The 17071-nt window shown below is 36.5% G+C and overlaps 1 protein-coding gene across 1 annotated transcript in view; it reads left to right on the plus strand.

Moving 5' to 3' along the window:
- dach1 (dachshund family transcription factor 1) overlaps window positions 1–17071 on the plus strand; it is a gene marked incomplete at its 5' end in the record, with an annotated part of 209147 nt that overhangs the window by 102244 nt on the left and 89832 nt on the right. The window contains 1 exon segment of the mRNA NM_001078708.1: window positions 10627–10788. Coding sequence (NP_001072176.1) covers window positions 10627–10788 — 162 coding nt within the window.

Here is a 17071-nt window from a genome sequence, read left to right on the forward strand (position 1 = left end):
TCAATGCAGATGCAGAAATAACATCTGTTTAACGCTATCCATTGTGGTAAATTTGGGGGTTTGTTTTTTGAAAAGTCTTAATAGAAAATGGTTTAATTGTTTATAGATTATATTAGGTAGTTAATTGATTGGGTTGGGTTATTTTAATTCTTCTTTTTATGTTAAGTGTTTACTGTTTTCAGTAGTGGGCAAGATAGCATTTAAGTTAAAGTAAAGTGAATACCGTACAAGAGCCAAACAAACAATACAAGACCAATAGGACAATAGGATGGTAGATCTTCTCAGATTAAAAAAAAACATGGTACCATGAATGGGCCAGTGCTATATGCAAAAACTGAAACTGGGATTGACTTCAAAAATAAAACTGCTAGAGGTCTCCAAACCCCACCTCCCTTTGCATCCCTGCATCACAGTGCAACATTTAAAAATGTTCTGCCTACCAGCCTTTGGTACCAGAGCCAGCAAGCTCCTGTTCATAGTCATGCTTGCACTGCTGTGATTGCTGGCAGGAATAAACGCACAAACTGAGAAACACTTATGCAGAGGAGTGCCAAGAGTTCTTGTTCACAACAGTGGCTAGGTTTACTGTTTGACCCTCCTGGCATAGGCCTGTCTTGTCCACCATTTGTGAGATTTATTTGGTTTTGACTATTTCAGTGAATTGCTGCTTTATTGTTGATGCCTGCCACAGTTTTTTTTCCCAGAACCTGCTGCTTTGCTGTTGCTACAAGCATTCTGTTATTTATTGTAGTCTGTTGGCCCTGAGTATGGTGGTAACTTCACAGCTTTGCAGTGGCCCAGAACCTTATGCTATACTTCTATTCTAAGCATATTGCCTTTGTTGGCACTGTAGCCAACTGTAATGACTGCTAATCAGATGATTTCACTGTTCATAGCATACGGACTGTGGCGTTGATCAACGAAAATCACTATATTGCTTTTTTAGTGTTTAGCCATTAGCTTTGTTGCTTATCAGATCTTTTTGCAAGTTTTTCAACCTCTTGGGTTTGCATTTGTTTAGATTGGTATGCCAGCAACATAGCATCTCTCTGCTGTTAGATGCATTCACTAAATTAGTACATGATAAAAACAAATTAAAGGTCATTATTTTAATATATTCATGCTTTATAGATAATATTTTTGCTTCAACTGCAGAGAGGCATTGGTGTAATGCTAAATTTTAGTACTTTAGTTCCTGAGAGAACCACAATGATTTAAAACATTCACGTGCCATGGACTTTACCCAGGAAATTACAATAGACAGTTAACCTCTTTAGAGCTTATTAAGGGCAGCGCAATGTGCAAAATCTGTGCACAGTAATAGGCCCTAACATTTTGCAGGCAATTTGGTAAACAGTAATACTTCTAAAAAATAATTTGCCTACACAGGATAACAGGGAACATTGTAACTATCATTTTCAGACCTGAGAAGTGGATGATTTGCAGTCTGGCTACATGTGTGCATGGAGAGAAGTGTAAGAAATACAGCCCCTCTCACTTCTAGATTGCCTAAAGCCCCAGCTTATGTGCTGATGGAAGGGATCCACAAGATTTTGTGACATAGCATTGCAAGAGGGTATCATTGGGTATTGCAAGTTTTAGTCATTTCACTATGAAAAAGTTAGAAATTTAAATTAGAATTTAACAATATGCCAAGTCCAGGGCAGTCCCAACTTTAACTGAAAACCTTGCCAGGATAGGAAACTGTTGTATCAGCAAAACACCCTTATGTAAGAACTGAACTTTTTAATCCTGGAAGCACCTCATGGTTTCATTTACCATCCCATTTTATTATTGGAGAAAAGTTCATTTACATATCATATAGTTCGATGTGGCAAATTGTGCCAATGTGCATGCAGTGTCGGAGTGGCCCACAGTGAGGCCAGGAAAATTCCTGTTGGGCCTAGGTGTCAGTGGGCCCTCTTGCTTTTAGCCATTTGTCCTATTTCATGGTCATTACTTATTTTTCTATGGGAACAAAGCAACTTGTGCATGGCTCCCAATAACACCTAAACTGATGAAATGATTGAGCTGTTCTGTAGAAATACATCATTCAAGGTCTCTTTTCAGCTACTTAATACCATTTGCATCATCTTATTATACTAATAACAGCTGAAAACAAAAATCTGGCCATAATTATTATCTTTTATTTATAAACACTTTGTAGCAAAAATTATGAAGGAAGAATACATAAAGCTGTGCTATCAAAGAAATTTATATATACAGATGGGCTTTCTCTGAGCCCAGAAATCATGTTTCATTAGAAATGCTTTGTATATATATATTTCTCCACGGGGAGCCTGCTGTATATTGATGAGTATTGCATTATGTAGAATAATTAGTCGACCTTTGAAAAGAGGTTTCAAATTACCTCTTACATATAGCTCATAAGCAAATCAGTGCAGATACACACTGATGTGGTCAAATTATGTAATTAAGACTCTTTCTCAGTCATTCTTTTTGGTTTGCTGTTCAAAGATGGAAAAACTGTCATCTTCTCAGATTACTTTTCTCCTTCTAGCTATGCCCTTGTCTTTTATCATTTGCACTTATGCATGACATCATACTCTAGCTCCTCCTTTAAACACATTTCATCAATCATTTGTCACTGTCTCGGGAGTGTAGGATGCATAATGCCTTTTGTAATTTGATATACAATGCATACATAATACAACCAGTCAACTTTAACATAATCTAAGTATGCAAATCTCTCTAAAATTATTTACATTTTGCCATATTTGCTTTCAGTCTTCTATTAATTTTACCATTCAGCTGACAATTACATCTTTATTGACAACTGTACTTGCTTAACAATCTATGGGCTTTTCCTTCACATTTAGGGGCACATTTACTAATCCACGAACGTCCGAAAAGCGTCCAAATGCGTTTTTTTCGTAATGATCGGTATTTTGCGATTTTTCCGTAAATTGTCGCAACTTTTTCGTAGCCGTTACGACTTTTTCGTAGCCGTTACGACTTTTTCGTAGCCGTTACGACTTGCGCGAATTGTCACGACTTTTTCGTAGCCGTTGCGCCGAGTACAAAAGTTTCGGATTCATTCAAGCTTCAGTATCGTGACTTTCCTTGGGCCAGGTTGGAGCTGCAGAGTGCCATTGAGTCCTATGGGAGGCTTCCAAAATCATGCAAAGTCTGAAAGTTTTGCCCTCCGTTTACGAGCGCTCAATACGAAAAAGTCGCGACAATATACGAGCAAATCGTAACGGCTACGAAAAAATCTCGACAATTCGTGCAAGTCGTAACGGCTACGAAAATGTCGTGACAATTTACGAAAAAGTCATAACGCTGCCGAAAAAAATCGCCCCTTAGTATATATGAACACTATAAAAAAATGACCAATTTGTAATACAAAATCAAACTGGGGAATCTTGAAGAGTTTCCAATAGATGTGTTTCAACAAACTGACACATTTATTAATTTAAATACTTGACAATTTGTATTAAACACCTTTCTGTTCTATGTTCTTTATGCTCAGTAGCACTGCATACTTTTGGGGTTATGTAATAAAAGGCACTAAGTTTGCCCAGGAGCAGTAACCCATAGCAACCAATCAGCAGGGAGCATTTACTGGTCACCTGTTTTAAAGTAAAAATCTTACTGGTTGCTATGGGTTACTGCTACTGGGCAAACTTAGTGCCTTTTATTACTTATGAGGGTGTCTTTCCTGTTTCAAAGATGCGTATCACATGAAATAACAAAGGATTTGGACAGTTATTTTACATACTAGATTGGATAGTTCCATCATAAAAAATAAACTTTGAAAAGTATAAAACAAAGTAAAATTTACAGGGATGTATAACAGTGTGACACAGTGGAGCCTTACCCTTGAAAAAATGGTGCAAACACGACTAGTATGAAACCATATACATTTAATTTAGGCACATGCCTCTCTCCTGGCATGTTTTTATTTTTCGTTTTACATGCTTGTCTGCCCCTCTTAGTTTTTATCAATTTTGTTGGGCCAAACAGTGCAAAGAGGCGGCTAAGTGCTTGACTCTCACTGGATGTGCCCATTGCTACCTTTTTGCAGTAATGACAGATACTACACCCTCCTATAGTTTCTTAACACTTTTGGTGCAACTGGTGTTTTAACAGCCTGGGCTTTGCCAGGACTGCTTTTGGATAACTGATAACACAGAAACCATCATGATATATGGCATTTTGGAGTTAAAGGGGAACTCTGGCTTCCAAAGAGCCAGATACAGTATGCAGGAACTACATAACCCACAATGCATTGCACTGTGATGTTACTTTCCTAACTAACATCACATGTGGAAGGAATTGTGGGATTTGGAGGATGCAGGCTGAAAGCAGCTGAGGACAGTCGACTACTGTTACATTTTTTAAATATCAAAGAAGTCAGAAGTCAGCAGGAGAACAGGGGCCAGACATAGGTTTCTGTTCCAAACCATATTATTACATTAAAAATCATGAAAAGGCTGCATATTTTCCTTTATTTTACTGTACTTTCCTTAACTGTGTCTTAGTACACATAAGATGTATAAACAGGTAATGTGTGATTTAACCACACATAAATGGTCATAATATTCATATATTTATTTACATTTTATTTTTTTACTTTACAGATCAATCTGAAACATTGAATGAAAGTGTAACTTTGCCCTCAAATCTCCCTCCTCTCTCTCTGTAAATGCCCTTTTTAGGGATATGAAATCCTAAAGCTATTATTTCCTAATGCCAGTTCTAGTGTTTATGCAGTTAAACATTAACAGAAATGTGATGTTTTTCTTGTTGTTGTTTTCAATCAGCTGGAATATGTCTGTACATGTGCTTTGCATAATGTCCGAGTTGTTTTTTGGAAATACACATTCCACTACCTGTTCCCTATTTTCAGTGCATGCTTATATTTAGAATGTCAGATTGCATCACATGCTCAGGTTAGCAAATTGTTTTTCATCTTTGTTCCCAGAAATTTCAATATGAACCATTATGTTGTAATACAATGAGTATTGCAAAGCAACTGGATAAGATCAAATTGTTTCCATTCCCAGCAATGTAATTTAAAGATTTGGCATTATTTCTGGATGAAGATAGCTTTACATAAATAACAAATAATATTCTTCAAATTGCAACCTGATGATTAGCTTGGAATTGGAAAATGAGTGACCTACAGTGACTTTGTTTTGAGTCAAAACATTTGGTATGTGCAGAGTTTCTCTCTGTATTTCACATTTTACTCTTCTTGTTCCAAATAATTTCTCTACTTGATATCCTAGATAAACTTTATGTAATGCTGGCAGCTATAAGGCCTATATTTCTAAATAAGTCACATAGATCTGTTCATATTTTGGATGACTCACTTTTCAAACATTTGATTTATAGTACATGAATGGGATATCTTATACAGAAGTCTGTTATCCAGAAAGCTCCAAATCACAGAAAGTCCATCTCCCATAGAATCCATTACAAGCAAATAATTCTAACTGGAAGTTAGGGGGCCGCTCCATCTTAAATATTCTCAAAAAGGCTTTCAGCTGGCAGAACAGACCATTGCTACTTGGCCAAATCAAGTAATATTTATTATTCGGACCTATAAGAACAAATAACAGGCTTGGACTTCTGTATGTAGTATTGACATTATGGAGAGGCATTGCATTTCAAAATATGGAAGCTTTAAAGCAAACTGTGCCAAACAATTACCAAATAAAAAAGTTTCATTAAGATGAGTACAATCTAGAATTTCGAATTTTGAGCAAATGCTTTTAATTTAAGAATTTCATATTAACAGTGCCAAAGATTTATTAAGATAAATTTATATGCGCTATAAGTAAAGTTCTATGTATGAAGCATCAGGAAAATCATGATACAGGAATATGATTTTTTTCCCCTAGAAAACCCATAATTTAAAAAAAAATATTGATCAATATCAGTATTTATAGGAAAATATATTTATTATTGCCCATACTCTATGGCATTTGACATTATAGATTAGTAACCCTGATGGCTTGAATAATGATAAATCTCAATATGCATCAACCAAACAGATGTCATCAACCATGTCAGATGTTATACCAAAATTCAATGTTAATGTAATTTTAGTTATCACATATAAGTGAATTTTTGCTTGTGGTATTATTCCTGTAATCAAAATTGCTGTTGAACCGGGCAAAGTAACTGGCTCCAAAATGTCACTTGACCAAAAGAAATATTTGAAATTTCTGATTGTACAGAAAAAAGAAAATTCAAAATGTCAGTCGGATAAAGTTAGAAATAAACTTGGTGCTACTTGGATTTGAACTGTGAAGATGGAGATAAAAGGAATAACTGACTTAAAACTCACACATGGCTGTAATTTAAGTTTTTTTTTTTAATTTCTGTGTCCGGAATAGTTGAAAGAAACTTTCAATGAAAGTTTATTAACTAGGCCAGTGCCTAAGGCTATAAAGGTTCATTTATTATCCGTTTTATTCCTTGCCTTTGTTCTGCTAGTAGTTTTTGACTAAACCTATTGTAAAATAATACTCCACCACATTAAACCTTTGGCCTTCTGCATTATTAAGTCTGCTTTGATTAGATAAAGTAGCTCTATATGATTCTTCTGAAGTCTGCATATAAACTGTTTATTTTGAAGAATATTGTTTAGCTTTTTTTCTCTTGGAATGTGCACTTATATAAAATGTACAGTCTGATTCCATAAGCAACATTCTGTATATATCGTGATAGGGCAATGACTAAAAGCAAATAGGAACTGGTGTTTGGCACATACTGTAATTAGGAGTTGCACAGTATTTAAATGCAGCAGGAATCTATGGGTAATGTAAAATAATATAATGTATCTGTAAGACAATTGCAACTACAATTGTAAATAACAGTCCCTATAAGGAATAATTACAGTTGCTCATTAGTTTGTCTATAGGAACAACAGCACTTTAACTTTTCAGCAAGAAATATTTTAATTAGTAATTAGAAATAAAAAGCATAATGTCACTCTTAGGCGCTATATGTATTTGTTTTCTATTGCCCCCGCTGGAGGCACGAGAGAACACGGCCACTGACCACACCGGTCTGAAGAGGATCTAAACTTTCATTTGTCAGATGTGCTGAGAGAATAAGAGCTTATTTCCCTATGCTTTCCTTCACTCAATTTCTCTATAAATATGGATACAGATTGCTTTGCACGCAGATTTATCTGAGTATTTTTATTTCGTAATACAAAATTGCTGGCTTTTTGCTTCATCTGCCGGGGCAAAAAGTAGCATCATCACAAATTTTAATTAAACAGATCCCCCAGTGCTCAAATGAGAAATGTTAGTATGTCTGATTGAATTTGCCTAGTGATAACTTAAAATCCCTATCTCTCAGGAGTGGTAAAAAACACACACACACAGACATACACACACCACATTAGGCATTAGTGTGCAGAAAATCTCTCCAGGAATAGTGAAAAACACATTTAGAAGAGTTTAAAAGATTCTGCCATCCTGCTCTTTTGCATTGCAGTTTTGCCTGGAATCAGTTCATTCAATATGAAGGCACAGTATCATGTTAAAAGCATGACATCAATGTTTATTTTTGTAAACTACATTTTTTATTCGTTTTATTAAAAAGAAAAAAATACAATCACAACATTATGGAATATAGTATCATATAAGTTTTATAGTTAAACATAAAAACGTCTTAAAGTGTACAGGCATATATATTTTTGGCATTATAGCTTAAGAACAATTATACTATGACATACAAGTTGTTCAGACTACAGCCTGTTTAGAAACCTGACCACAGTTAGTATATGATGACTTGATATAATATGAATATGACACACATCAGTGTTTAAAAAGGACATGACTGCTTGAAAGTAAGCAGCTCTTATCTGAAAAAGTGTATTTTCAGTTATAATAACATGTGGCTTTGGCTTTTGTCACTTGAACGTAGGTTTGTCCTGAGGTACTGTAACCATGGTATCATTATACTGGGGTATGTAACAAATGTACGTATTAAGGTACTATTCTGGCTATTTTCTCAGGCTGCTTTGGCAGAAATTAGTTTATAGTTAATTGTAAATCTGGGGTATCTCAGTTTAAAAGTAAGGACATTTATGGACACCCAGACCATGGCGTTATATGCAGAATGATAGCTCTGATGTGCCTTTACCCTGCATAAATCATCATCTCCCAGAGGTTAAAAGCAATGTAACACACTTTACTAGCATGTATATAAATCATACAACATATAGATTTTCCGCCAGGTGCACAACAAGCCTAATACAAGAAAATTATAATGTAAATCTGATTAGACCCAAAATTCTTCAAACATATAAAAAATAGCACATTCACTGGACACTTAAAAATGTTTTTTTTTTTAATTTATAATGTATTATCATAAAGTTCCTATGGCATCATAATATGTCAATGAAACCCCCATATGGTGCGCCTAAAACTGTGCCTTTGGTCTTATTCTTATTGGTTGCCTCCTCCTTGCTTAGATGCATTATCCTGGGAAAATAATAACACGACTAATGCATTCATCTCACAGGCAGATCTCCAAAAGCAACAGCCATGTTTAAAGGCATTAGATGATCACAATTAAAGCAATAGATTTGGGAGTGCTCCTGCCAATTTATTAATCCAGATATTCAAGAATGTTAATTTATCCCCAGGTTTCTAACACTCTATTTTTTGTGACATATCATATATATATATATACACTGTAAGCCTTTCCATATATAGAGCATGCCATAAAATATGACCTTCTACTATGCAGTAGGGGAAACAGCATGTCATACTGCAAGTAATAGTAAATCAGAATATAAGAAATGATATGGAAAAATCATTAACATGAAAGAAACAATTGGAAGAAAGGGGAAAATGTAGGCTAGTAAAGCTGTCTCCATATACAAAGAATGTTCCTAGCTGTGTATTTCAAGAATTATTATAATTAATACATTTTGCAGAGTAAACAATATAATCACTTTTAAAAAAGCTTGCAAGAAATGTTTGTAACCTACAACCAGTAGAATATGTCAGGGTCTAGAAGTGCAACTGGTGCAACTATACAGCTGGAAACAGGCGGTATCCCATGTTTCAAGTTTGTATCCATTATGTAGCACATAAGATTTATTAACCATGGATTGTTTTGTTTTTATGTGGCAAATAATCTATGACTACCTAACTTATACTGTAAACACAACATTGATTCCATAAATGGCATTTATACATTTCAGAATAAAATATAAGGCTTGAAATGAGTCATCTAAATGCTTTATGCCTTCTGCCTATCAAATGGTTCAGAGGTAAGACTGAGCATTAAAGCCTCATGTTTGTTTTCCCTGCCCTAATAGTTAGGATCAGATTGCTAATAGCTTTTCTTGAATACTGTCAATACTGTTTGTGCAAAGTAAGTGTAGAGATATATTTCAGTGCTTCACTGACTGCATAATCCGAATGAGGCATGTTAACCATCAAGTTCTTATCAGTCCCTATCTATTAATGCTGCTAATCTTAAGAGCATTCCCGTACCTCACTGGGGAGAATAATTAAGCTACAGAAAGTTAATGGTAACATCGTAGAAGTCATGTGGGATATATTCATTAAGATGTTTTAGTCCATTATGTGCTACCACTACTTGAGAGATACCTCCCAATGTCTTGGCTGATTATGTTATTGAGCTTAGGCTGATGCCACACGTGGCGTTTTTACGCTGCGTATTTTCTCAGCCTAAAAACGCCACACAAGCCACACATGGCGTTTTTCAGCCTAGAACTGGTGACGTAAGCAAATCCCGTTGCCATGGTGCTAATAGTGTGAAATAGCAAAAAACGCTGCGTATTTCTGCTAGGTCTGGCAGCTGCCGTTGCGTATACATAGGAATAGCTTGCTTTGCAAGTACTGGCGTATTTCAGCCTACGCTTGAAAAATCCGTGCTAAGGCGTTTTCTAGCGTATTTACGCTTTGTGTGGTTTGCCTCGAGTCTTTTCAAGTTATTTCTATGGATGATGATATTGGGCGTTTTTCAGCCGCTGAGAGAATTAGAAAATACGCAGCGTAAAAACGCCACGTGTGGCATCAGCCTTATACTATACTATAAGCAACTTATGCACTTATTAATGGGAAATATTTAGTTTTTCCTCTTTATTTTGCCATATTTTCATTTTAGTGGAAAAAAGCCTCCATCAGCAGTTGATATGTTATATAGAGTGGCCTACATGTTACCACAGTGCTAAAATGAAGTATTTTTAGCTAGTTGCTACAATAGCAAAACTCCTTCTACATAAGAAGTATCAACAGAATGTAGCTGAAAAACAGAAATTTACTATCTTGTTAGAAATAAAGAAGAGTGTATTACACCACAAAGGTTTCATCATTCTATGCCTTGGTGTAACACATGGAGATTGACTGCAGTGATTTTTAATGAGGGCATCAATGTGAATGATTAATACTAGTCTTCTTGCAGTTTAGGAGTTATGTTCCAAAACACCATTGTTCAATTTACAAAACTCATATTTCAACTACCTAATCATAATATATGATTATGGCCTGTAGACATATTTTCAATGATTAAATTGTAATGATCTTAATTAAAGGATTAGCATGGTTTTTAACAGCGCTATAAAATATTTTAGTTAGAGTGCTGTTTTTGTTCCTTTTCTAGGTTTGACGGCAGCAGCTGCAGCAGCAGCAGCTGCAACCAATGCAGCTATAGCAGAAGCAATGAAGGTGAAAAAAATCAAGTTGGAAGCCATGACCAACTATCATGGCAGCAATAACCAGCATGGAGCTGATTCTGACAATGGAGATCTCAATTCAAGTGTTGGTAAGTTTCTTTAGAGGCCAGCTAGGATGGCATATAAATATTCAACAGTAATCATATAGATCTTCCATTTTAATATGTATTATGTGATCCACATGTTAATGTGTGACGGGAAACATCAAGGGTTTGCTTCTTATTGAAAAAAAAAAAAAAAAGAAGATTGATATAATGAAGCACTTTTAGCTGATTCCAATCAAGGATCAGTTATTTTCAGTGAAGTTTTATTCTAGTGTTATTACAGTTAAATGTTCTTGAAAAGCAAGTTGAAAGGGTATTAGCTGTATTACGTCTTTTCATAAAATCGGGCATTTTATTTATCAGAGCTGCACTGGAACAGTTGAGATATTGATAAACAGGGATGAGCAAATTGCTGAAAAGTTTTGTGAATCTGCGCTTAAAAAGAAAAAAAATCCAATTAACTTCAATACACTTGCTTTGAAAAAACACCCAGTGACTCCAATGCATTTGGCGCAAAAAAACACAGACTGATAAACGTAGGCTGAGAATCCGCCCCTATGCTTAAAAAATCTTAGGGCCAGATTCAATAATGTACGAATCCGAATCACGAAATCCAATAGTTTCTGATGTTTGCAAAAGTCACACAAATTCCGTTCATTTGAATACGAAGATTTCGTACTTACGATACGAAATTTTCGTATTGAAACGATCGTTTGTGAATGGCGATCTGATAATCACTAAATTTTCGTATCTGAACGATCGTAAATGGCAGGAAAACCTTCTGACTTTGAACCTTCAGTGCATGATTTTGGAAGCCTATCATAGGACTCAATGGCACTCTGCAGCTCCAACCTGGGCAAGGAAAGTCACGATACCAAAGCATTAATGAATTCGAAACTTTCATACTCGTTGCGACAAATACGATTTTGTCGCGCAAATTGTTGCAAAGTACACAAAAAGTCACGCAAATTAACTAAAATATCGCAGAAAATACACAAAAGTTGTAAACTTTAGAAAAAATATGATTTTTTTGTATTTGGACCTGTCGTACTTTAATGAATGTGCCCCTTACTGTTGTGCCTGCACCCGGAGCAATTGAGTTGGCCGAGGTGCAGGCACACAAATTGGATTTCATGTGTGTACACCTGGGCCAATGCAATGGATTCTCAGCCTGCGTTTATCTGCCGGCCAAGAATCTCCCTGTATGGCAGGGGCCTAAGGGCTGTGACAGACGGGGAGACTAGTCGCCCGTGACAAGGGAGATTTGTCGCGGGCGACTAGAATCTCCCCGAAATACCACCTCACCAGGAAGTATGTAAATCACCGGTGGAATGGCATACGCGGCGCCTCAATTTCGGGGAAATCACGGAAGTTGCCTTGAACTCTCCCCCAAATTGCGGTGCCGCGTATACCATCCCACCGAAGATTTACATTTTCGCTGGTGGGATGGTATTTCGGGGAGATTTGTTGCGGCTGACTAATCTCCTCATCTGCCACAGCCCTAAGAGGTTCAGATTTCATATATTTAAAAAGTTCATTGCTTCCGTTTATCCTGCCCCTGCTAAGCTTTCTTATCTTTTCCACTCGCATCATAAACACAGGCACTAGCAAACAGCAGTGAAGTATATGTTAATGAGCCTTCCTGATAAAAGATAATCCCGCTGTGTCTTGTTGCATGCAGGCTCTGATTCTGAAAATATATCAAGAATCCATTTTATAAAGCAAAGCATGGTTGCTGTTGTTTGCCATAAAGATGAACAGAAACACAAACAACAGTATCTTTTTAAGAGGTAAATTCAAATTTCTCCCTGAATAATAAGCCACTGGAAAGGATATTACACATTGATTTCATCCAAAAGTGAATAAATTAGTATTCGGCAGTATCTCTTTCCAAAGTGACTCTAATACTCCCAAATCAAAGATGATCAGAGAAATGACAGGGGAAACAACTACTGTATATAGTAAAAACGAATATGTTCACTAAATAAATCCATGAGATAAAAACTGGTAAAATACCAGACCCAGACCAAGGGGCTGATTTACTAATCCACGAATCCGAATCGGAAAAATTCGGATTGGAAAATGAACATTTTGCAACTTTTTTGTATTTTTTGCGACTTTTTCGTAGCCGTTATGACTTACGCTTATTGTCGCAACTTTTTCATAGACATTACAAATTTCGTGAATTGTCGCGACTTTTTCATAGCCATTATGACTTTAGTGAATTGTCGCGACTTTTTCATAGCCATTATGACTTTCGTGAATTGTCACGACTTTTTCGTATTGAGCGCTCAAAAAAGTCGCAAAATACCGATCATTACGAAAAAAACGCATTCGGACGCTTTTCGGACGTTCGTGGATTAGTAAATGTGCCCCCAAGTGTTACTGGAGCTTAACATAAGTAACGTGTGTGTCCTGTTGGCTTGCCCCAGCAGAACCACCCAGGCTTGTCCATATTTAATTTACTCTACAACTATTACTGCTTCTACTACTATTTATTTTGGCCTTGGCAATTACAGTAAACCTTATTTACTCTTCTTTCTCAAAAAGCTGCAACATAAACAGTTTTATTGGACATGGTTTGAGCTTTCCTTTAGCTACAAGAGTGCAGGTTAAATAAATATGAATATAAGAATGAAGTAATGTGTGTTTTTGTGTCAGGGAAAACCAGCAAGCATACAGTAGTTGTTACTTCATTAGATTCTTTAATAAATTCTCATATCGATCACATAAACACATCTTCTTTGATATATTGGTTCAGGCCATAGTTTTAGTTGTCTTCATTTTCCCCTTCTCTTTAATTGTTTTCTTGTGTAGTGTGAAAAGCCCTACCCACCTCTTGGATCTACACATATATTTTTGTGGCAACAAAAAATATACAGTTACAATTGTTGATGATCTGTATGATTTTGAATAGGTGCTTAATGCTAAGTCACATTAAATTAGAAAATACAAAAGTCATATATGTATCAGTCCAATGGAATTGTAAATCTCTCTATTAGTTATGAATATTTACTTTGCATATTGCTAATGCTCGGGAAAGTGGAATTAATAGAGCATATTATTACTCTAAATAAACATTACAAACACTGTGAACCTGCTAATGCTGTAAAACAAAGGTCAGGAAGGAATGGGAATCAGAGGCAGAAAATGCTGCTAATAGATAATTATTTCAGCTCCCACATTACAATTTATAATGATAACCTTGAGTTCTCATCCTCTAATCCTAAAATTGTCATTTTAGCAGAGAAACCAGTTGTGAAATCTGAAACAGCCAGGCAAAATACGGACTTGGCAGAGGCACTTTTTTCTCATTCACAATCAATTGGATTCTTTTAGTTTAATATTTACTTGCTAAGATGAGATGTTAGTCTGTTTGGTGATAAACAGCCTGCTGCTGGCATCTGAAGGTGACCTGTCAGTTCATATGGACAAATCTCCTGCTTACTGAAATGTACAAAATAAATCATTAAAGCAGGCAGGTGCTCATTCCTAGATTTAAATCACCATAGATTTATGATTTGAATTAATGCTTCATTTGCTCATAGAAATAGATGCTGACAAAATGATATGCACTGGCCATATCTGCCATACTGTAGGCATCCTAATCCTAATATTGATTGCAGGCATGTCTGCAATCTCTTCTTTATATCAAGTACATTCTTGTGACAGCTTGGATGATATCAGCTATATTCCTGATAAGACAAAGCAATCCATGACACCTGCATTTCAACAATCTATTGTTATTATTTGGACCTGAAAAAAACCCTAATATACACAAAGATGACACTGGAAATGAAATGATAAATGTCGCTAGCAGCCAATCACAGAATGATTTGTATAACATTCAGTCACAGGGTCCACTTCCCATACCACCAAGTTTTTTATTGAAGTTTTTCTTTAAAACCTGTGTGTGGCCCTGTGTGTGTGGAGAAGAACCCCATTGCCTTTTTCTTCAGACTTAAGTACAGACCTTATTAGCAAGAGAAAAAGGATGAGCATGGGGATGGCTCGGCATTTAGACTTGTTGTCAAGACTAAGCAGGGAATGTCACTGGAAGAAGTCGTTGAGGAAGGACCTCTCCTACACCTCCCACTAAGGAACACAGCCGCTGGGGATGAAACAGGACTGGAGCCAAGTGAAGGAGTGGCAGGAGTGCCGAACCAGGCGTCTTAGGCAAAATCGGAAGGCAATCGGATGGTCAGGCAGGCAATAGGTCGGTACAGGCAGCAGGATTCAGAGTCGGGAGTCAGGCCGGGTCAAAATAACAAATATCAATCAGGAAATAATGCTTGGCGTCTTTCACAAGGAAAATGATCACTTCGCAGTGATCCTAGGCCTCTGGCGTCTTTTTAAGCGCAAGGCGCTTGCGCGGGCGCCAAGACGCACACCGGCATAAGAACGTGCGCGTGCGTCAAGACACACGCCGGCGTCAAGGCACGCGCCGGCATCAAGACGCACGCCAGCGTCACTACACGCGCCGGCGTCAGAACGCGCCCCCTTGCGACCAGGTGGACAACCACGACGAGCAGGTACCTTACACCTGTTGATATACAAAACAGAGATGGACCCCATGCTTGCTTTGACAATTAAGAAACTGATTATTTTTAAGAACTGGAAATTACCACCATTGTTTATTATTGTATTTTCTTTATATCACCAACATATTTTGCAACACTATACAGATATTATTTGCTATCATTCCCTGCCACGGTAGTGCTCACAATCTGAGGTCCTGATGACATAAAATAGGGTCAGTTTTATTGATAGCCAATTAACTTAATTGTTACTGGAATGTGTAAGGAAAGCCACGCAAACATGGCGAGAACATACATTGTAGATAGTTTCCTGACCTAGGACCTCAAACGTGAAATAAAGCTCAACAAAAAAGTAGGCTACAAATTGCACATTGTGTTTTGAGGTTGTGTACCAACCCAAAGGGACCACAGCTCCCATCTTCTTTTTTGCTGATTCCTTGCACATGCTCTGTGCTGCTGTCACTTACTGTGGGATCGATTCACAATATACTGTATATATAGAATATAAAAGCCATAATTCAAGGCTGATTAGTAATTAATACATATTATTAGTACATGGCAGCTCATAAACCAGTGCCATTGGCATCACAATTGAATAACTAGACCTGCAGTATCAGCCCGTAGCAAAGAAGGAGCTAACTGCCATATTTATCTTTCATTTCTTTTTACCTAAACATTTGAAAAAAAAATGAAATAAAGGCAGTTCGAATATTGCTCTGATGATAAACCCTTTTCTGCAAGCTTATAGCTGACTTACGGAACAGGCAAACAGATATCAACAATAGTTAATGGCTTGCATAGTAGGAAATGAGTTCATATCTATTCAACATGGGATCCCCGAACAGATGTCCAAGGAAAATGGCATTGTTTAGCCCACATTCATACATGAATGTTATTATTTTTTAAGGAAGTGAATCAATCATAAAGACATTAGAGTTGTGTGTGTTAAAACATAGGAAATACAGGACATCATAATTAGCTGGGATAATAGAACATAAACAACCACAATGTGCTGAAAGGAAAGAGCTGCATGCTTACTACATATTCTGTTTTCCCACACATCACTCTATCAACATTTACTTATAACAATGCACATAATGTACTATTATATTTTCTGTATTTACTAGTTGGTGAGCTAATACTGCATATAGCACCAATGCCTAGCAACACTGCATCCATACACAGCTTTTATTATTAGAAGTACAGCTGATGTATTTGCTCACTGCACGCAATTTATAACTGACCACCCTTAATTTTTTTTTCCCAAAAATTGCCCCTTAATATATTAGGATACTTGGGGGGGATTGGAATTTCAGTAATGTATTGTTCATAAATGAAGGAAAAGGTGTGTGAGGCTGGGCTACATGGGAGGTTTTGATTGACAGTTTGCAATCTACAAGTTGCATGCAGCTGTATGCAGCTAAAAATACTATTATATTATATTAACTGATAAAAAAATGGAATTTGCTGTCTGTCACTACACGACTGTTGGAAGGGAACATTACATGTTGTTTTTTCATCTGATGAGATAAAGATGCAGAGACTTTTGTTTCTTATTGAAAAACATTGATTGTCAGATGTAGAATACCAGAAACCATCTGACCTTATGTGTTCAGAATTTTACATTACAGCGCGGAGGATCAGATTTTGTAGCAGTTGACTAAAGTCTTAGTTCAGCCCTTGAATGCTAACTCAAGGTTACATTATATATATATTTATATACAAAACAAAAGTCACCAGCACTCCTTATATGCAAAAATCCATCTGTATTGAAAAAATTCAAAGCAGCA

The sequence above is a fragment of the Xenopus tropicalis genome, chromosome 2 (genome assembly GCF_000004195.4).
Source record: "Xenopus tropicalis strain Nigerian chromosome 2, UCB_Xtro_10.0, whole genome shotgun sequence".
In the NCBI taxonomy this organism is placed as follows: domain Eukaryota; kingdom Metazoa; phylum Chordata; class Amphibia; order Anura; family Pipidae; genus Xenopus; species Xenopus tropicalis.